This window comes from Lagenorhynchus albirostris, chromosome X (assembly GCF_949774975.1).
Source record: "Lagenorhynchus albirostris chromosome X, mLagAlb1.1, whole genome shotgun sequence".
NCBI lineage: Eukaryota > Metazoa > Chordata > Mammalia > Artiodactyla > Delphinidae > Lagenorhynchus > Lagenorhynchus albirostris.
In genome coordinates, this window is record NC_083116.1 from 85,967,118 (window position 1) to 85,990,223 (window position 23,106).

General features: G+C 42.3%; 1 protein-coding gene and 1 non-coding gene across 9 annotated transcripts in view; one reads left to right on the plus strand and one right to left on the minus strand.

Moving 5' to 3' along the window:
• Window positions 1-6,169, plus strand: part of HUWE1 (HECT, UBA and WWE domain containing E3 ubiquitin protein ligase 1) — a 143,367-nt gene extending 137,198 nt beyond the window's left edge. For all 8 annotated transcript variants that reach the window (XM_060138841.1, XM_060138846.1, XM_060138845.1 and 5 more), the window contains 10 exons: window positions 349-504; window positions 913-1,158; window positions 1,575-1,692; window positions 2,326-2,466; window positions 2,759-3,046; window positions 3,170-3,275; window positions 3,904-4,021; window positions 4,320-4,501; window positions 4,789-4,979; window positions 5,527-6,169. In XM_060138841.1, the coding sequence (XP_059994824.1) occupies window positions 349-504; window positions 913-1,158; window positions 1,575-1,692; window positions 2,326-2,466; window positions 2,759-3,046; window positions 3,170-3,275; window positions 3,904-4,021; window positions 4,320-4,501; window positions 4,789-4,979; window positions 5,527-5,629 (1,649 nt within the window). In that variant the 3' untranslated portion in view covers window positions 5,630-6,169. The remainder of the gene's footprint in view (window positions 1-348; window positions 505-912; window positions 1,159-1,574; window positions 1,693-2,325; window positions 2,467-2,758; window positions 3,047-3,169; window positions 3,276-3,903; window positions 4,022-4,319; window positions 4,502-4,788; window positions 4,980-5,526) is intronic.
• A 16,002-nt stretch (window positions 6,170-22,171) lies between these two features.
• Window positions 22,172-22,243, minus strand: TRNAE-UUC (transfer RNA glutamic acid (anticodon UUC)). The gene has a single exon. It is a non-coding gene; the product is annotated as a tRNA-Glu (tRNA).
• Between the last annotated feature and the right edge of the window lie 863 nt (window positions 22,244-23,106).

The window sequence follows — 23,106 nt, forward strand, 5'->3', positions numbered from 1 at the left end:
AATATATTAAATCATTTAATAATCCATAGGTTTTCTGGGAGCTAGTAAGGCAATGAGAAGACCAATGCTGTCTGGTAGAATTTTCCTTCAGTAGCCGTTAGCTACATGTAGCTATTGAGCACTTGAAAAGTGTCTAGTGCAACTAGACAAACTTTTTCTTGTATTAATTTTATTCAGTTTAAGTTTAAATGCCATCCAGTATAGGACTAGAGCTTGCTTTCAGATGTCACTCAATTACTCAGTGGCCAGTGGACCAATTTACTTGATCTGTCTAATGGCCTGTGCATTTGGTCTGAAGGAAGGAAAAGCCTCAGGGGCTTCCCAGTCTCTCCTCTCTGTGCCCACTAGGCTCAGATGGAACTCCACAGGGGGAGAAGGAGAAGGAGGAGAGGCCACCTGAGTTACCCCTGCTCAGCGAGCAACTGAGCTTAGATGAGCTGTGGGACATGCTGGGAGAGTGCCTAAAGGAACTGGAGGAATCCCATGACCAGCATGCGGTGCTAGGTGAGTTGTGGCCTGAGGGAGAGCCCAGGTCCGCTGATCTGCTCTGGGGCCCTTTCTGCCAGCTTAATTTTCTTCCTTCCAGATTACTCTTCTCCGTCGGATCTCCATAATAGGAGTTTAAAGAAGAGGATTTTTTTTCTCTGACTTCATTGTCAGAAAAAAGACTAGCCTTCTCTTTTGGTAGCTGGTATCTTTTACTTTTTAGACCGGGGGAATCTTTATAACTGGTTGCCTATCCCATTTTTCTCTGGAAGCTCTGACTTCCTCTGTGGCACCATTATATTTCTCCTGCAAGTTTTCTTTACTTTTTCATGTAGTACTTTTGAAATTTGATTATGAGGGGGGAAGAGGTTTGTATGTTGAAGTTTATAAAGTAAATTGTCACTATCCTATCGTTCCTACCCCCAGTACTACAGCCTGCCGTCGAGGCCTTCTTTCTGGTCCATGCCACAGAGCGGGAGAGCAAGCCTCCTGTCCGAGACACCCGTGAGAGCCAGCTGGCACACATCAAGGACGAGCCTCCTCCACTCTCCCCTGCCCCCTTAACCCCAGCCACTCCTTCCTCCCTTGACCCATTCTTCTCCCGGGAGCCCTCGTCTATGCACATCTCATCAAGCCTGCCCCCTGACACACAGAAGTTTCTTCGCTTTGCAGGTACAGAGAACTCTTAGGCCGCCAAATGTAGAAGGCTTCATTTTTTTTACAGGGTCAATTCATACATTTTGTTCTTAGCTGATTTGCAGGGTGAGAGAGAGAGAGAGAGAGAGAGTGAGTGAGTGAGTGTGTGTGTGTGTGTGTGTGTGTGTGTGTGTGTGTGTGTGTGTGTGTGTGTGTGTGTGTGTGTGTGTGTGTGTGTGTGTGTGTGTGTGTGTGTGTGTGTGTGTGTGTGTGTGTGTGTGTGTGTTGGAAAGTGAGGCTAGTGAGGTAGGGACTGGATCTGGAAGTCCTTGTGTGCCACACTACGTTTTTTTCCCCTGAAACAAGGAAGAGAGAGTTGCTGGCTGGTTGGCTTTCATTCATTCTTCTGAGACCCGTGATGTGCTGATTCCTGCTGTCCTTTCTCCCCCCAGAGACTCATCGCACTGTGTTAAACCAGATCCTACGGCAGTCCACCACCCACCTTGCTGACGGGCCTTTTGCTGTCCTGGTAGACTACATTCGTGTCCTCGACTTTGATGTCAAGCGCAAGTATGTGCCCTGGTGTTGGGGGGATGGGAACTCTCTAAATGGTATCTCCTCTCCCAGAAAGGAGCCAAAATTTCTCCTGGGATGATGTTTTCAGGGAAAGAAGTTTCCCTTGGTGGCAGCCCTTAGAATGGTGCTGGGGGGTCGGGGGGCGGGCAGAGACTCATCTGTGCCATGGACAATCATTGTACCTAAATACTCCTTGGCCTTCTCCAACCCAGTCTCCATTCTTCATCAGAGAAATGCAAGCCTTTGTTTAATCACATGATTTCTAAAGTCCCGGTCCTTCCTTTGGGGTAATACAGGAGGTGTAGGTAGCCACAGCAGGGCTCGTGGGGGGGCGAGCCTCCACAACACTCCTGTCATTTTTTACTCTTCTCTTCCTTCCTGTGCACCTACACATGCTTACCTGCTTATTGCAGAAATTCCATGCCATAATGTCTGTGGGCCCCTATTCGATGGAGATGGGAAAAATTTAGAGTTGGTAGTGAATGACCTGCCTCTCCCAAACACTGGAGGGATCAAAGTGTCTGGAGGATGAGGGGAACATCACTGCGGATCTTCATCCTAATCAGGCAAACAAAAGTTTACTCTGCCACTCCTAATCTTACTTTCCTTCCTTTCCTACCTCCCAAGATATTTCCGCCAAGAGCTGGAGCGTTTGGATGAGGGGCTCCGGAAAGAAGACATGGCTGTGCACGTCCGCCGTGACCATGTGTTTGAAGACTCCTATCGTGAGCTGCACCGGAAATCCCCTGAAGAAATGAAGAATCGATTGTAAGAGCCCAGAGCAGAGAATAAATAGGATGGGAGGGTTGGGACCCTCCCTACGTGGTAGTGAAGGCTTACTTGGGGCCCAAATGTGCAGGGGAACTTAGGGAGGTGCTGCCCTCCCCAGTAGGAATTCCTAAGAGGAATCCAGCTTAGATAATCTCACTGAACTGTCACCCGTCTTCTCCACCCAGTCTCCCAGCTACTCCTTCACAATCGCTCTCTCAGGTCATGCTATGCAAAAGAATGGATTTGTCCTGGGCTTTCTGCACATCCCTGTTTCTGCTCTCTTATACAGGTATATAGTGTTTGAAGGAGAAGAAGGGCAAGATGCTGGAGGGCTCCTGCGGGAGTGGTATATGATCATCTCTCGGGAGATGTTTAACCCTATGTATGCCTTGTTCCGTACCTCACCTGGTGATCGGGTCACATACACCATCAATCCATCTTCCCACTGCAACCCCAACCACCTTAGCTACTTCAAGTTTGTCGGACGCATCGTGGCCAAAGCTGTATATGACAACCGCCTCCTGGAGTGCTACTTTACTCGGTCCTTCTACAAACACATCTTGGGCAAGTCTGTCAGGTGAGGATGTGGCACAAACCTGGGACTGTCTTCAGTCCTGGAAATCTGGTCCCTTTTCTTGTGTCCCATCACTAGGCTGCCTGTCCTCCACCCCAACCCGTGACCCTAATTTTGTTTATCTAGATATACAGACATGGAGAGCGAAGATTACCACTTCTACCAGGGCCTGGTTTATCTGCTGGAAAATGATGTCTCCACACTAGGCTATGACCTCACCTTCAGCACTGAGGTAGGTCCGGAGATCCTGACCATAGCACATCCCAGCTAGTCTAGGAAACCCATTATGGGGTTGTCCTTGAACTGGCATTGGATAACCTCTAATGCTTCTAAGGAAGCATCTTGATGTCTTAAGTCACATTCCCCGTTCCCCATCTGGCAGAGAACAGTGGGTATTTGCATGAGATGGCACAAACAGAAAAACCAGAATTTGTAAAACAATCCAGGCTGTTTCCTAGTTTCCTCTATATTTTGAAAAAATGCTCTAGTACATTATTCTTCATTCCCAAAGTCAGTTCACTCTAGAAAAATTGTACAAATAGACATAAATGAAAAACAAATTTCAAGGTTACTCTTCGCCCAAATTGCTTTCCATAAAGATTCTGTTGTGTTACATTATGTATGTTATCCATGCCCTTTTCCCTTTTACTATTGATAGTTTCCGTATGTTTTAGGACCAAACCCTTGGCCTTTCCCTATTAGGGATTTATGAGCTCATGAGAAAAGTCACTGTTTTTTATGACCTTGCTTCATCTCCTTGCCCAGGATTCAGCAAAGAGTTTAGGGTGTGTTTCCAGGTATCTATGTAAGTTCCATCCTAGACCAAGCCTGATTCATATTATTGGTTTTGGGTATTCTAGGTCCAAGAGTTTGGAGTGTGTGAAGTTCGTGACCTCAAACCCAATGGGGCCAACATCTTGGTAACAGAGGAGAATAAGAAGGAGTATGTACACCTGGTGTGCCAGATGAGAATGACAGGTAGGGGAAATGTCCGTTAGACCCCCTAGTTGCTCAGTATGGGGCAAGGTCAGGCCTCACTCATTTCACAGACATTGTTTCTTCTCTTCCCCTATGCCAGCCACAAATGCCTTGCATAAAAGGAGTCCAAAAACCTGACCAAAAAATATTTCCCTTCATCCACCCTCATATGGGGGCCTAGAAACAGAGTGGTAGGTGAGGTAGGCAGATCAGTCAGCATCCTGCCAGATTGGGGATCTCTGACCTCTAACAGTTGTATGAGTTCAGATGCCACGTGGCTTGTTGGTTCTCTCCCCAGGAGCCATCCGCAAACAGCTGGCGGCTTTCTTAGAAGGTTTCTATGAGATCATTCCAAAGCGCCTCATTTCCATCTTCACTGAGCAGGAGTTAGAGCTGCTCATATCAGGACTGCCCACAATCGACATTGACGATTTGAAATCCAACACTGAATACCACAAGTACCAGTCCAACTCTATTCAGGTGAGCTGCTGCTGGCATCCCTTCCTGTATCCTTAAGCAGTGTTAGTTTATATGACACCAAATAAACCAGTACTCTTAGGGGAAGGGAGTTTTGAGTGACAGCTTACCTGTACCTAACTCTTCACTCTTCTGGAGTTTCAGTTTTCAGGTGATCTCCTTGCTCATCTTGTGAATGGAGGAACTGAAACCTGTCTCACAGAAGAGACTTGCCTAACATTCCAAATCCCATCCCCCTTTCTTCGAAGAACTCTCTACCTAACACTGGCTTCTTATGTTCATTCCTGTAGATCCAGTGGTTCTGGAGAGCATTGCGTTCTTTCGATCAAGCTGACCGTGCCAAGTTCCTCCAGTTTGTCACGGGTACTTCCAAGGTGCCCCTGCAAGGTTTTGCTGCCCTTGAAGGCATGAATGGCATTCAGAAGTTTCAGATCCATCGAGATGACAGGTCCACAGACCGCCTGCCTTCAGCTCACACATGGTAAGAGGAAGGCTTTGTTCTCCTTTTCAGCATTTAGATTGAATTTGCATATTTGCTACTTCTAGGCCCCTACCCGTGGTCAGGAGCGCAAATCTGGCCCCGGGTACCCTGGACCTGGGGTAACTCACAATTTGGTGGGTTTTGTGGAGAAGATGATATTTGAGATGAGAAGCTGGCCCAGACTCACAGTGGGGCTGGGGTGACATTGCAGGTGAACACTGCCATGTGAGAACAAGGTGTATTCCAGGGCTCAACGTAGCCAGAGCAAGGAGTTGCACGAGCAGAATGCTAAAGAACTCGGCAGGGGTGACCAGTGACCCTGAATACCTCCTTGGAGCTTTCATGTAGGGCCGTGGTGTTTAAGGAGGAGTGACAGGGTCAGATTATGTTTTAGGTGCCTGGTGGCCAGTATTGGGGCCAGATTAGAGGAGGGCAGACAAGGCTAGGACAGGATTGGGAGTCTACAAGCAGAAGTCAAGTGGGCACCATGGGAACACAGATTTGGTTATCATCTTTTGTCATGAATTGATCTTTCTTCTTTCCCTAGTTTTAATCAGCTGGACCTGCCTGCCTATGAGAGCTTTGAGAAGCTCCGCCACATGCTACTATTGGCCATCCAGGAGTGCTCTGAAGGCTTTGGGCTGGCCTAATAAGGCCCCGCCCACCACTGTGGGGTTTTTCTACCATTGTTGGACCTGGGAATGGGGGGAAATGGAATAATGAAAACAAAAAAGAACCAGAAAGAAAATGTCAAAAACCAATAAGTGAAAATCCACCAACTCACCATGTGTGTGTCCCAGCTGCCCCATCTTCCCCAGCGCATACCCGTTCCCCCTTTCCTGCTCATTCTCTCTCCCCGCTCCCTTTTTCTCACCTCCTCTCCCCGTTCCATGCCGTCCAGGATCCCTCACCCATGTATTGAAAAGGCAATAGCCTTTACAGGGACCCGTTTGTCCCAACTGTTTGAACAGTGTGCTCCTCAGATTCTGTGTTCAGAAGGATTTGCTGCATTGAGACTTGAAACCTTTGGATAGGGGAAAAAATTATATATATATATATTTTTTTGTTCTGTTTGCATTTCTTAATTTGTGCTTGGAATGTGTTGATGTGCACAGCTAATGATTCAATGCGAGACAAGATTGGCGTCTGTGTTGTGGAGGTTTCAAATAAAGAGCACTCTTCATAACTCACTTTTCACAATGGAGTTTTTTTCAAGTTTAAAAAGAAATAAACCCTCTTGAGCACATGTTAGATGGCTGGAGAAGAAATCCAGTGGACTCTCCAGAAAGCCATCTCTGTCACCACATGGGTGCATCCTCCTCCTTCAGAGTCATCAGGAACTGGGGGGATCTTTTTCAGAATGGGATCTGCACTTGGGGGTGGTGATGGTGTTAGAGATTGCAGCCAAGGACAAAGCATCGCCTTGCTCTAGGGGAACAAACCAGCAGGTTGTAAGAGAATTCACTCAACCCAACTGAAGGTTCTATTTCCTGAGCCTTTATAACAGTTTCAAGCCTGGAGCTCAGTTTAAAATTTTGATTTCATTTATTAATGTTTTAGTTTATTTCTAACAAATTTTATAAGCAAATAATTTGACTAGCTCCCCAGAACAGTCTTTCCATCCTTTTTGGTTTTGTTTTGTCATCTGCTTGTTTGCCAGTCTGTTCACAGATCGCCCAACAGTCTTTTGTGGTTTTTTTTACTCCATCCAGCACTTAAAGTTGATCTAAGGACTTTGATGGTTCCAGCCTTCAAAGAAAAAAGTAATAAAAGTTCAGTTAGAAAAATAACCTCAAGTGGTACTTGCTTTGTGTGGTTTTTCTCATTCTCCAAGGCTCTACTTCTCTTTTCCCCTTGACCATGTCCCAAAGTGTGGATCTAGGAAAGCAGTGGTGTGTCTGTCCTTAACCTGATCCCTTTGTCCTGATGCAAATGGCAGCTAATCTTTTTTTTTTTCCTTCCAATGTTCACACTTGTCTGTTCCTGGCCCTCCTGACCACTGAGAAGACAGATGAATCAACCCTGTCCGGCCTATTGAGCTTCTAGTCAAGGGATAGAGACAGATCAGTTCTGAAGGGGATCTGGGTGCCCAGCACAAGTACCTGGTCTAGCCTGGGAGATCAGGAAAGGCTTTCTATTGTCAGTGGCATTTGGGTTGAATCATAAGTCTGTGTGAGAGTGAAGATTAAGAAGAACAGGGTAATCTAGCTCAATGCAGCAAGAGTCCAGTTGATAGGGCAAGGCTTGAGCAAAGGATAGTGGCCTGAGATGAGGCTGGGAGTCCACCAGGGCTTTAAAATAAAAGGAACAAATAAGCAGAAATACAGTAGAATTGATCAATACACTTAAGAACTGGTTCTTTGAGAAATCAAAGTAGAATAAAGCTCTGACCATTTAAATTTGAAAGGGGTGCAAGGGTTGGGAGTCGGGTGTGGAAGTTCGGAGTACAGATGGAATAATCCTGAAGGAAATAAATGAATCTAACTCAATGGCATACCACAAAAACCTAATGTGACTGAGTATGATTTGCCTATGGGATATTCATCACCTCAATGTCAAAAGAGAAAAACCTTTTGACAGTAGATGAAAGGCATTTGCCAACAGTAACTATTCCTGGTAACTTGTAAAGATACTACCTTGATAAGGTAGCATCAGACCAACAGTCAACATCACACTGCAAGCATAAAGTGGTCAATTATCACCATTAACACTGTTCTGCAAGTTCTAGCCATTTCCATAAAGCAGGAAACAAGGTATAGCTGTTGAAGAGAAACTATTTTGCTAAACCAAGAGAATCAAAAGTTATTAGAGCTTAAGTGAGTCCAGCAAGAGGCCTGGTTATAATGAACAAAACATTCGTGTAAACATTTATTGTCCAACAAGTATAATCTGATAAATTAATATAAAGAAATCCTATACAATAGTAAAAATATCCATTGCATATATCAACATACACAATCTCAAAGATAAGCAAAAATGTATGAGACCTGCCTGTTTAAAAATTGCAAAACAATACTACATACATGTGTACCAAGAACATGAAAAACCACATGTATGAAGAGTATGGAAGCCCATGCATAAGTATGACAGTACTGCATGATGTTCAGGATGAGCTATGGGGGACAAAAGGGGATGCAGTTGGGAAGAGGTACATTACCCAGAGGGCTTAAATTAAATGTTTTATTTCTTAAGCTGGGTGGTGCTGGGTACATAAGTATTTCTTATAATACTATAATACTTTATAACTTTTCTACACCTGAGGTATTTCAAAGTAAGTTTTTTGAGATGGACAATTTAATAGTTCCAAATGAATTTGAGGCAGGTATCAGGGAAGTCAATAACAGGCCTAATTCTACGTGAAGGCTAATTAATAGCTGCTTTCATGATATGATTAAACATGTCTCTTTTTGCCCCCTAATAATTCCCTCCACTGATGTGTGTGTTACAATTACTACTGGTTATCTCCTTATTAAAATAGTCCCCTTTTCTTATAATTAGGGTGACCATATAACTTATCATCCAAAGTTGGGCAAATTTTAAAATAAAAAGGGTGTTATTAATTATGCTGTGGGACTTCCCTGGTGGTCCAGTGGTTAGTACTCCATGCTTCCATTGCTGGGGGCGCGGGTTCAATCCCTGGTTAGGGAACTAAGATTCCTACATGCCACGTGGCACAGCCACCAAAAAAAAAAATTATGCTGGGCCACAAGTGCAAACAAACCCAGATAAACTGGGATGTATGGCTCTATACTTATGAAACATAATATGTCTTGGCTGGAGAAACAATTATTACCCAACATAAACATTTTTACTGAGCGCTTACCATGTACTGACAACACTGAGAAGTCACTGCTTTCCAAAAACTCACTGAAGGGAAGGGGTTAGGTGTTGGGAAAGTTCAGGGAGCAATGGATACACAAAGACTCGATAGGCAGGGGTAGCAGGATTAAACATTTTCTCAAATACAAGCAATGACCAGTTAGAAAACAACAGGAAATAGATTCCCTTCACAACAGTAACATAAAATACCTAGGAATAATCTTAAGAAGCAGTGTTTGGGATCCATGTGAAGAAGGATGCTGCAAAACTCGTGTGAGAAGCATAAAAAGAGGCAAATAAATGAACAGGCTTACTGTCTTCATTTGCAAGTATAGCTGGCCTTGAGACTTTGGAAAACAGACATGCTAAGCAAGGTGGAAGCTGAAATGAGCAGACCTGACAGAGAATGGCTTCAAGCCATGACTATTCAGTGTGCTATGGTCTACTGTAAAGAGAAAATGAAGCACCAAGAACCAGTTGGGGAAGGAATAGCTTTGTCAATGTTAAGTTTGGGAAACTTGCCTAAGTATTGGAAGGGGGAGAAATAGAAAGTTTGCTCTGCAATTCACACTAAATAAATTCCAAATGGAAGATTCAAGTGTGAAAAACGTGAACTTATTTTTGGGGGCAAATAACAAGTGATCTGGGATATGGAAAATCTAACACTAAAAACTACAAAAGACATTATAATGGAAAAGACTGATATATTTGACTACTAAAACATTGGCAACACCACGAGAAGAATTAAAAAGCAACGGCAATCTAGGAAAAAATACATCTCTAACAGGCAATGGGTTAATCCTTACTGTATATATATTTTTTTATTTACAAATCACTAAGAGACAAACTCCCCAACAGAAAAACATCCAAGGACATGAAAAGGCAATTCAGAAAAGAAGAAACACAAATGACAGATGGCCAACAAACACAATGAAAAGATGCTCAACATCACTATTATAGAAATGCAAATCAAAACTACAATGAGGTATCACCTAACACCGGTCAGAATGGCCATCATTAAAAAATCTACAGGAACTTCCCTTGGTGACTCACTGGTTAAGAATCTGCCGGCCAATGCAGGGGACACGGGTTCGATCCCTGCTCTGGGAAGATCCCACATGCCGTGGAGCAATGAAACCTGTGCGCCACAACTACTGAGCCTGCGCTCTAGAGCCCGCGAGCCACAACTACTGAGCCTGTGTGCCACAACTACTGAAGCCCGTGTGCCTAGAGCCCATACTCCACAAGAGAAGCCACCACAATGAGAAGCCTGCACACCACAACAAAGAGTAGCCCCCACTCACCGCAATAAGAGAAAGCCTGCACGCAGCAACGAAGACCCAACGCAGCCAAAAGTAAATAAATAAATAAATTTACTAAAATAAATAAATAAATAATAAAAAAAAAACCTACAAACAGAGACCTCCCTGGTGGTCCAGTGGTAAAGAATCTACCTTGTAATGCAGGGGATGAGGGTTCAATCCCTGTTCAGGGAACTAAGATCCCACATGCCTCGCGGCTACTAAGCCCACCCACCACAACTACTGAGCTCGTGAGCCTCGACTAGAGAGCCTGCGTGCCACAAACTACAGAGCCCATGTGCTCTGGAGCCTGCACGCCACAACTAGAGAAGAGAAAACCTGTACGTCGCAACTAGAGAGAAGCCCGCGCGCCACAACAAAAGATCCCACATGCCTCAACGAAGATCCTGTGTGCCGCAACTAAGACCTGATGCAGCCAAAAATAAACAAAAACATTTTGTTTAAATCTACAAACAATAAATGCTGGAGAGGGTGTGGAGAAAAGGGAACTTTCTTGCACTGTTGGTGGGAATGTAAATTGATACAGCTACTATAGAGAACAGTATGGAGGTTCCTTAAAAAACTAAAAATAGAACTACCATATAACCCAGCAATCCCACTACTGGGCATGTACCCAGAGAAATCTATAATTCAAAAGGATACATGCACCCCAGTGTTCATTGCAGCACTATTTACAATAGCCAGGACAAGGAAGAAACCTAAATGTCCATCAACAGATGAATGGATAAAGAAGATGTGATACATGTATACAATGGAATATTACTCAGCCATAAAAAAGAACGAAATAACACCATTTGCAGCAACATGGATGGACCTAGAGGGTATTATGCTAAGTGAAATAAATCAGAGAGAAAGGCAAATATCGTGTGATTTCACTTATATATAGGATCTCAAAAACAAAACAGACAAGCAAAACAAAACAGAAACAGGGACTTCTCTGGTGGTCCAGCGGTTAAGACACCATGCTTCCACCGCAGGGGGCAAAGGTTCGATCCCTGGTTGGGGAACTAAGATCCTGCATGCCTCACAGCGTGGTCAAAAAATAGGAAAACAAAAAACAGAAACAGACTTACAGATAACAGAGAGCAAACTGGTGGTTGCCAGAGGGAAGGGGGGTGGGGGTGGGGGTGGGGGGGTGGGGGGGTTTGGGCGAAATAGGTGAAGGGGATTAAGAGACACAAACTTCAACCTAGAAAAATAAGTCACAGGAAACTAACATACAGCATAGGGAATATAGTCAGTAATACTGTAATAACTTTGTATAGTGACAGATGGTAACTAGACTTAACATGATGGTCATTTTGTAATGTATTTTAGTTCCTGACCAGGGATTGAACCTGGGCCCTCAGCAGTGAGAACTCAGGGTCCTAACCACTGGACCACCAGGGAATTCCCTATCTGTATTATTATTATTGTGGTGATGGTGGCGGCGCTGGTGGAGGCAGTAGCAGCATTTTTGCTGTCTTTTTCATGGTGAGCATGTATTTCCACAATTAAAAATAAACAGCCTCGTCAAGAATATACAATGGAGAAAAGACAGCCTCTTCAATAAGTGGTGCTGGGGTCTTCCCTGGTGGCGCAGTGGTTGAGAGTCCTCCTGCCAATGCAGGGGACACGGGTTCGTGCCCCGGACCGGGAAGATCCCACATGCCGCGGAGTGGCTGGACCCGTGAGCCATGGCCGCTGAGCCTGTGCGTCTGGAGCCTGTGCTCTGCAGCGGGAGAGGCCACAACAGTGAGAGGCCCGCATACCGCAAAAAAAAAAAAAAAAAAAAGTGGTGCTGGGAAAACTGGACAGCTACATGTAAAAGAATGAAATTAGAACACTCCCTAACACCATACACAAAAATAAACTCCAAATGGATTAAAGGCCTAAATGTAAGGCCAGACACTATAAAACTCTTAGAGGAAAACATAGGCAGAACGCTCTATGACATCAATCACAGCAAGATCCTTTTTGACCCACCGCCTAGAGAAATGGAAATAAAAACAAAAATAAACAAATGGGACCTAATGAAATTTAAAAGCTTTTGCACAGCAAAGGAAAACATAAGACGAAAAGACAACCTTCAGAATGGGAGAAAATATTTGCAAACGAAGCAACTGACAAAGGATTAATCCCCAAAATTAACAAGCAGCTCATGCAGCTCAATATCAAAAAAACCCCAAAAAACCCCATCCAAAAATGGGCAGAAGACCTAAATAGACATTTCTCCAAAGAAGATATACACATTGCCAACAAACACATGAAAGAATGCTCAACATCATTAATCATTAGAGAAATACAAATAAAAATTACAATGAGGTATCACCTCACACCGGTCAGAACGGCCATCATCAAAAAATCTACAAACAATAAATGCTGGAGAGGGTGTGGAGAAAAGGGAACCCTCCTGCACTGTTGGTGGGAATGTAAATTGGTACAGCCACTATGGAGAACAGCATGGAGGTTCCTTAAAAAACTAAAAATAGAACTACCATATGACCCAGCAATCCCACTATTGGGCATATACTCAGAAAAAAACCATAATTCAAAAAGACACATGCACCCCAATGCTCACTGCAGCACTATGTACAATAGCCAGGTCATGGAAACAACCTAAGTGTCCATTGACAGATGAATGGATAAAGAAGATGTGGCACATATATACAATGAAATATTAGCCGTAAAAAGAAACGAAATTGAGTTATCTATAGTGAGGTGGATGGACCTAGAGACTGTCATACAGAGTGAAGTAAGTCAGAAAGAGAAAAACAAATACCGTACGCTCACACATATATATGGAATCTAAAATTTAAAAAAATGGTTCTGACTAACCTAGGGGCAGGACAGGAATAAAGATGCAGACGTTGAGAATGGACTTGAGGATACGGGGAGAGGGAAGGGTAAGGTGGGACGAAGGGAGAGAGTGGCATGGACTTATATACACTACCAAATGTAAAATAGATAGCTAGTGGGAAGCAGCCACATAGCACAGGGAGATCAGCTCGGTACTTTCTGACCACCTAGAGGGGTGGGATAGGGAAGGTGGGACGGAGACGCAAGAGGGAAGAGATATGAGAATATATGTATATGTATAGCTGATTCACTCTGTTATAAAGCAGAAACGAACACACCATTGTAAAGCAATTATACTACAATAAAGATGTTAAAAATATATAAATAAATATAAATAAATAAATAAACAGCTTTGGGACTTCCCTGGTGGTCCAGTGGTAAAGAATCCGCCTTGCAATGCAAGGGATGCGGGTTCGATCCCTGGTCGGGGAACTAAGATCCCACATGCCACGGGGCAACTAAGCCCGCAGGCCACAACTACTGAGCTCACACACCTCAACTAGAGGCTGCGTGCCGCAAACTACAGAGCTCACGCACCCTGGAGCCTGCACAACACAACTAGAGAGAGACAACCTGCATGTCACTAGAGAGAAGCCTGCACTCCACAATGAAGAGCCCTGTGCCCCAATGAAAGATCCCACATGCCTCAAAGAAAATCCCACATGCTGCAACTAAGACCCGATGCAGCCAAAAATAAATAAATTAAAGTAAATAATAAATAAAACTTAAAAAAAAATAAACAGCCTAGGGAATTCCCTGGCGGTCCAGTGGTTAAGACTTGATGCTCTCACTGCAGGGGCCCAGGTTCGATCCCTGGTCAAGGAACTAAGATCCCGCAGCCTAACCTACAAGGACCTACTGTATAACACAAGGAACTCTGCTCAATATTCTGTAATAACCTAAATGGGAAAAATTTGAAAAAAATATATATGCATGAATATGTATAACTGAATCACTTTGCTGTACACCTGAAACTAACACAACACTATTAATCAACTATACTCCAATACAGTATAAAATTAAAATTAAACAGCATACCACCTAGTGGGAGAGCAGCCTGAGGGCCTGGCCCTGTGGACTCGGCCAGAGCCGCAGCCCCAGGTAAGCGGGCATCAGGAAGGGAAGGAGGGAAGGAGGGAAGGAAGGAAAGAAGGGAGGGAGGGAGGAGGAGAGGAAGGAAGGAAGGATTAAAGCATCCCATCCATATGATATTACTTATATGTGGAATCTAAAATATGACACAAATGAACTTATCTATGAAACAGAAACAGGCTTACAGACATAGAGAACAGACTTGTGGTTGCCAAGGTGGGGGGATGGATTGGGAGTTTGGGATTAGCAGATGTAAACTATTATATATAGAATGGATAAACAAGGTCCTACTGTACAGCCTAGAGAACTATATTCAATATTCTGTGATAAACCATGATGGAAAAGAATATTAAAAAAAGAATATATATATAAAACTGAATCACTTTGCTGTACAGCAGAAATTAACACATTGTAAATCAACTATATTTCAATTAAAAAAAAGAATGAGGGAGTTCCCTGATGGTCCAGTGGTTAGGACTCAGCACTTTCACTGCCGTGGCCCCAAGTTTAATCCCTGGTCAGGGAACTAAGATCCTGCAAGCCACGCGGCATGGCCAAAAAAAAGAATGAAATTAGCTGTAGTTTTTATGTAGGTGCCCTTTATCAGATTAAAGTAGCCCCCAAATTTCTAAGAGATTGTTTATTGCTTCTTTTTTATTTTATTTTATCAGAAATGGATGTTGGATTTTGTCAAATGCTTTACTGGCATCAATCAAGATGATCATATGGTTTTTCTTTATTAGTTCATTAATATGGTGAATTACATTGATTGGTTTTCAAGTGCTAAGCTAACCTTGTATTCCTGGGATTAAAACCCACTTCGTCATTATGTATTATCTTTTTCATATATTGTGTTGGATTTGATTTGCTCGAATTTTCTTAAAAACTCATGTATCTGTGGGGGTTTTCTCAGCTTTATTGAGGTATAATTGACAAATAAAATTGTAATGTATTTAAAGTGTACAATATGATGATTTTATACCTATATACATTGTGAAAGGATCCCCACAACTGTCTACTTCTCTCTTTTTTTTTGAAGTAACATTGGTTTATAACATTATGTAATTTTCATGTGTACATTACAATTTGACTTCTGTATACCCTAGAGCATGCTCACCACCAAAAGTCTAGGTTCTATCCATCACCATACAATTGACCCCCATTACCCATTTCTCCCTCTCCCCACACCTGTTCCCCTCTGCTAACCACCAATCTGTTCTCTGTATCTATGAGTTTGTTCTTGTTTTGCTTGTTCATTTATTTTGTTTTTCTAAAATATTCCACATATGAGTGAAATCATATAGTATATGTCTTTCTCTGTCTGACTTATTTCACTTAGCATAATACCCTCATCCATGTTGTCACAAATGGCAAGATTTCATTCTTTTTTAAGGCTGAGTAGTATTCCATTGTAAATATATATACCACATCTTTTTTTATCCATTCATTTGTGTATCTATGTTTATGAGGGATATTGATCTGTAGTTTTCTTTGATTTTTTTATTTTTAGAGCAATTTTAGATTCATAGCAAAATTTAGAGGAAGGTACAGAGATTTCCCATATACCTCCTGCCCCCACACATGCATAGCCTCCCCCATTAACAACATCCTGCACCAGAGGGGTACATTTGTTACCATTGATGAACCTACATTAGCACATCATAATCACTCAAAGTCCATAGCTTACATTAGAGTTCACTCTTCGTGCTGTGTACACTCTGTGGGTTTGGTCAAATATGTAATGACATGTATCCATTACAGTATCATACAAAGTATTTTCACTTCTCTAAAAATCTTCTGTGCTCTGCCTCTTTATCCCTCACTCCTTCCCCCTAGCCCCTGGCAACCACTGATCTTTTTACTGTCTCCATAGTTTTGCCTTTTCCAGAATGTCATATAGTTGGAATCATAGCTTTTCAGATCAGCTTCTTTAACTTAGTAATACACATTTAAAGCTCCTCCATATCTTTTCATGGCTTGATAGCTCATTTCTATTTAGCACTGAACAGTATTTCGTTGTCTGGATGTACCACAGTTTATAAATCTATTCACCCACTGAAGGACATCTTGGTTGCTTCCAAGTTTTGGTAATTTCCACGTGCAGTTTTTTGTATGGACATAAGTTTTCAATCCCTTTGGGTAAATACCAAGGAGTGTGATTGCCAGATGATGTGGTAAGAGTATCTTTAGCTTTGTAAGAAACTACCAAACTGTCTTCCAAAGTTGTTGTACCATTTTCCATTCCCACCAGCAATGAATGAGAGTTCCTGTTGCTCCGCATCTTAGCCAGCATTTGGTGTTGTCAGCATTCTGGATTTAGGCCATTCTGATAGATGGTAGTGGCATCCCATTACTGTTTTCATTTGCATTTCCCTAATGACATAGGATGTGGATTATCTTTTCATATACTTATTTGCCATTTGTATGTCTTCTATGGTGAGGTGTCTGTTAAGGTTTTTGGCTCATTTTTTAATTGGGTTGTTCATTTTCTTACTGTTGAGTTTTAAGAATTCTTTGTGTATTTAGGATAATAGTCCTTTACCAGATATCTCTTTTTCAAATATTTTCTCCCAGTTTGCAACTGGTTTTTTCATTCTCCTGACAGTGTCTTTCACAGAGCAGAAATTTTTAATTTTAATGAAGTCCAGCTTGTCAATTCTTTCTTACATGGATCATGCATTTGTTGTTTTATCTAAAAAGTCATTGCCAAACCCAAAGTCATCTAGATTTTTCTCCTATGGTATCTTCTAGGAGTTCTATAGTTTTGCATTTTACATTTGGGTCTGAGTTAATTTTTGTGAACGGTGTAAGTTCTGTGTCTAGATTACTTTTTTGGCATGTGAATGTCCAGTTGTTTCAGCACAATTTATTTTATTGTGATAAGAACTCTTTAACATGAGATCTACCCCATTAACAATTTTTTAAGTGTAAAAATTATTATTGCTGACTATATAGGTACAATGTTGCACAGTAGCTCTCTAAAGATTATTCATCTTGTTTGACTGCAACTTTACGCCCATTGATTAGTAACTCTCCATTGCCCCCTCACCCCAGCCCTTGACAACCACCATTCCATTCCTTGATTCTATGAATTTGACTACTTAAGATACCTCATATGAGTAGATTCATGCAGTATTTGTCTTACTGTGACTGGCTTATTTCATTTAGCATAATGTCCTCAGAGTTCATCCATGTTGTTGCATATTGCAGTTTTCTTCTTTTTAAAGCCTCAATAGTATTCCATTGTATGTAAAATATTTCTATTTATTTAGGCTGCACCAGGTCTTAGTTGCGGCATGCCAGGATCTTCACTGCGGCATGTGGGATCTTGGTTGAGGCATGCGAACTCTTAGTTGCAGCATGCATGCAGGATCTAGTTCCCTGACCAGGGATCAATCCCAGGCCCCCTGCATTGGGAGCTTGGAGTCTTACCCACTGGACCACAAGGGAAGTCCCTCTATTGTATGTATATACCATGTTTTCTTTATCCATTCACCTGTCAGTGGACATTTAGGCTTTTCACACATCTTGGCTATTATGAATAGTGCTACAATGAACATAGGAGTGCTTATATCTCTTTGAGATACTGATTTCAATTCTTTCAGATAAATAATCAGAAGTGGGATTCTTGGATCCTATGATAGTTCTATTTTTAATTTTTGAGAACCTGCCATACCATTTTTCCATAGTAGTTGTACCATTTTGCATTTCCACCAACAGTGTGCAAGGGTTCTAATTCCTCCCTATTCTCACCAACACTTGTTGTCTTTTGTCATTGTTGTTGCTGTTGTTTTTGATAATTACCATCCTGACAGGTGTCAACAGCCTGTTGAAAAGACTATCTTTGCTCCTTTGTCAAAGATCAGTTGACTACATTTATGTGGGTCTATTTCTGGTCTCTCTCCTCTGTTCTATTGATCTGTTTGTCTATTCTTTTGCCAATACCACACTGTCTTAATTACTGTAGCTTTATAGTAAGCCTTGAAATCGGGTAGCATCAGTCCTCCAATTCTGTTCTTTACCTTCAGTATTGACTTGGCTATTCTAGATCTTTTGCCTCTCCATTATACATTTTAGAATCAGTTTGTTGATATCCATAAAATAACTTGCTGGGATTTCTTTGTCTGGTTTTGATATAAGATCAGGGTGATACGGAACTCATAGAATATGTTGGGAAGTATGCCTTCCTTGTGGTAGGCAGAATTCTAAGACAGCCCCTAAGATTTCCAGCCCCTGGTGTACACATACTTTCTCCCGGTTATTTAATTAAACATGAATCTAGTTACTGCTGTGAAGGGATTTTGCAGATGTAATAAAGGTCCAAAATCAGAAGGACAAAAAGTATTTGACACACTGTTGATGTCCCAAAGACAGAGGGGGGCCACATGGCAAAGAATGTGGGCGGCCTCTAGGAGATAAAAGCAGCCCCAGATGATGGTCAGCAAGGAAGTGAGATCCTTAGTCCTACAAGTGCAAGGAACTGGATTTTGCCAACAACAAGAATGAGCTTGGGAGCATATTTTTCACCAGAGCCTCCAGACAAGATCTTGGCTTGGCCAGCACTTTGATTTCAGCCTTGTTATACTGAGCAGACTCATGTTATACTGGACTTTTAAAGAATTTTTATTTTATATTGGACAGTGTTGTGTTATACTGGACTTCTGACCTACAGAAACTGAGATAATAAATGGATATTGATTTAAGCCACTAAGTTTGTAGTCATTTATTATGCAGCAACAGAAAATTAATACATGACTCTTCTATCCCCTGGAAGAGTTTGTGTACAACTGCTATTATTTCTTCTTTAACTGTTTGGTCAAATTCACCAGTGAAGCCATCAGGGCATGGGGTTTTCTTTGGTAGGAAACTTTTAAACTATGAAATAAATTTCTTTGAAGACATATGGCTAGGGACTTCCCTGGTGGCACAGTGGTTAAGGATCCACCTGCCAATGCAGGGAACACGGGTTCGAGCCCTGGTTCAGAAAGATCCCACATGCCGCGGAGCAATTAAGCCCATGTGCCACAACTACTGAGCCTGCGCTCTAGAATCCGCGAGCCACAACTACTGAGCCCATGTGCCACAACTACTGAAGCTCATGTGCCCAGAGCCTGTGCGCCGCCACAAGAGAAGGCACCACAATAAGAAGTCTGCGCACCGCAATGAAGAGAAGCCCCCACTCGCCACAACTAGAGAAAGCCCACGCACCACAACGAAGACCCAATGCAGCCAAAAATAAATTAAAAAAAAAAAAGACGTAGCTATTCAGATTGTCTTTTTCTGGAGTGAGCTCAGTAGCTTGTGTCTTTTAAGGAATGTCTCTATTTTATCTAAATTGTCAAATTTATGAGCATAAAGCTCTTCATGACATTCCTTCAACATAAATCGTACCAATGTTTTCTTAGGTCAGTCTCCCAAGGCAATAGAAATAAAAACAAAAATAAACAAATGGGACCTAATCAAACTTACAAGATTTTGCACAGCAAAAGAAACCATAAACAAACCAAAAAGACAACCTTCAGAATGGGAGAAAACATTTGCAAATGATGAGACCAACAAGGGCTTAATTTGCAAACTATACAAACAGTTCATACAACTCTACAACAAAAAAACAAACAACCCGATCGAAAAATGGGCAGAAGACCTAAATAGGCATTTCTCCAAAGAAGACATACAGATTGCCAATAGGCACATGAAAAGATGCTCAACATCGCTAATTATTAGAGAAATGTAAATCAAAACTACAATGAGGTATCACCTCACACCAGTCAGAATGGCCATCATTAAAAAGTCTACAAAGAACAAATGCTGGAGAGGGTGTGGAGGAAAGACAGCCCTCTTACACTGTTGGTAGGAATGTAAATTGGTGCAGCCACTACGGAAAATTGTATGGAGGTTCCTCAAAAAACTAAAAATAGGGGCTTCCCTTGTGGCGCAGTGGTTGAGAGTCCGCCTGCCGATGCAGGGGACACGGGTTCGTGCCCCGGTCCAGGAAGATCCCACATGCCGCGGAGTGGCTGGGCCCGTGAGCCATGGCCGCTGAGCCTGCGCATCCGGAGCCTGTGCTCCACAACGGGAGAGGGCACAGCAGTGAGAGGCCCGTGTGCTGCAAAAAAAAACAAAAACAAAAACAAAAACTAAAAATAGAGTTGCCATATGATCCAGCAATCCCACTCTTGGGCATATACCCAGACAAAACTATAATTCAAATGGATACATGCACCGCTATGTTCACAGCAGCACTATTTACAATAGCCAAGACATGAAAACAACTTAAATGTCCACTGACAGATGAATGGATAAAGAAGATGTGGTACATATATACAATGGACTATTACTCAGCCATCAAAAAGAATGAAATAATGCCATTTGTATCAACATGGATGGACCTAGAGATTATCATACTAAGCGAAGTGAGTCAGAAAAAGAAAGACAAATACCATAGGATATCACTTATATGTGGAATTTAAAATATGACACAAATCAACATATCTTTAAAACAAAAACAGACTCACAGATATAGAGAACACACTTGTGGTTGCCAGGGCAGGGGGGCGGTAGGGGAGGGAAAGAATGGGAGTTTGGGATTAGCAGAGGCAAACTATTATATATAGGATGGATAAACAACAAGGTCATTCTGTATAGCACAGGGGAACTATATTCAATATTCTGTGACAAACCATAATGGAAAAGAATACATATATATATATACATATATATATATATATATATATATATAACTGAGTCACTTTGCTGTACACAACAAATTAACACAACATTGTAAATCAACTATACTTTAATAAAATTTTAAAAATAAATAATATCCTTTTATTATTATCTTAATTTCTGTAGGATCTGTAGTGTTGTCCAAAATCTCACTCCTAATATTAGGCATTTGGGTCTTCTCTCTTTTTTTCCTCATCAATCTGGCTAGAGGTTTATCAGTTTTATTGATCTTCCCAAAAAGCCAACTATTGGTTTCTTTGCTTTTCTCTATTTTTTTTTGTTTTCTACTTCAGTGATTTCTGCTCTTATTTTCTTTCTTCTGCTTACTTTAGGTTTGATTTCCTCTTTTTTTTTTTTTTTTTTTTTTTTTTTTGCGGTACGCGGGCCTCTCACTGCTGTGGCCTCTCCCGTTGCGGAGCAGAGGCTCCGGACGCGCAGGCCCAGCGGCCATGGCTCACGGGCCCAGCCACTCCGCGGCATGCGGGATATTCCCGGACCGGGGCACGAACCCGTGTCCCCTGCATCGGCAGGCGGACTCTCAACCAGTGCGCCACCAGGGAAGCCCTGATTTCCTCTTTTTATCATAATTTCTTAAGGTAGAAGCTGAGGTCATTGGTTTGAGACTACTCTTCTAATAATAAGCATATAATTTTCTTTCTAAGCACTGCTTTTGCTGCATTCCATATATTTTGATACATTATATTTTCACTTTAATTTCATTCAAAATACTTTCTAATTTTTCTTAGGATTTCTTGTTTGACCCATGGTGTGCTGGTTATCAATTTATTGCCTCTCAACTTCAAATTCACCCTTTCTGCCTCTTCTGTGATAATGAAGCAATTTTAACTGTTTTTCCTTTGACAGCTGGCACTGAAACTTTCTCAGTAGAGGGTGCTAGAGAGATATTGCAAGAGGAAAAGGGGTTTTCTTCCTGACTCCTGCATGTTCGCTTGACAGGCTCCTTCTGCATGGCTTTTTCTAGAATCAGTCTCCTGCAGTGCTCACAACTCTTCCAGTGCCTGATTTCTACCATGCATGGTGGTCAGTAGTACCCAGTGATCAGCAGCTTTCCTCTCCCTCCAGAACTCACCCTCAGGCAGTTTGGTAGCAAGAAGAATGCTTCTGGATCTTGATGCACTCACAGCTTCCTCAGGGCCTGGCTCTTGCGGTGCACAGAGGCCAGCAGCACTCAGTGAACAGCTTTCTCCTGCCTCCCAGCAGGCAGATTTCTGGAAAGTTCCACCAATGCAGCACCACAATGACTTCTCTGCCCTGCAGTGAACTACAGTCATGCCTCTCCAACAAGATCTGGATCTCAGCCCCAGGGGCATTCTATGCCAGCCTAGGGATAGTGACTAATTCCTTTGCCACACTGCATGGCTTATTGGATCTTAGTTCCCCGACCAGGGATCGAACCCGGCCCTCGGCAGTGAAAGTGCCGAGTCCTAACCACTGGACCACCAGGGAATTCCCTTGTGACTACTTCTTATATCTGCTATTTCTATATTCTTTCGAATTCTCTTCACATCTCACTAACCAATCCCTCATTATTCCAATCCCCTGTTATAGGTAATTCCTTATATTAACTTTCCCTGTTCAAATTACTGTGTTACTCCTCTCTCCAGATAGGACTCAGACTGATACAGAATTGTTACCAGGAGTGGTGCCAGGAAAGAGATCTGCAAAGATGGGACTTTGAGATTGGTTTGTTCACACCTCTGGCTTATGCACGGTGCTGAACTCCTTGCCAATGAGAGATGGATGCTAGTAATCCATGGCATGCCGTTGCATCACAATTAATCAACCTATGGTTGATTGTGATGAAGTGCCAACTGAAGCACATTCCCTGGAAGCTGAAATGGCTGCTGCACTTGACTATTATGGCCATGATCATGACTATGAAGACCGTGATGGGGGATAGATTATTTTGAATGCACTTGAGCGCTTACAAAGAGAAAAATAACAAGCTTGGGTCTGTTAATTTCTCAGCTCAAGTCACAGCCTAAGAACCAGAAAACTTTCATGATGCCTAGCAGCAGGGCTAATATTGCTGAACATCAGACACAACATTTAATTGTATAAGTTGTTGAATTACGACAGTTGAATTCACAGTCTTGACAATTTTCCATGTGAAAGTTATGGTATTGACTGTTAAAGAATGGGATCCTGAAACTTGGAATGGGGACATCTGTTTGGTCCCAAATGAAACTCACAGTCTTGAACTACCAAGTCACTCTGAGCCTTCCTTACTAATGGAAGTAGCTTGCCCTTCAGTGTCCGAAACTAACCTTTCTCTCCTTGAAAATGCTGTGATAAACTCACCTGGTCCA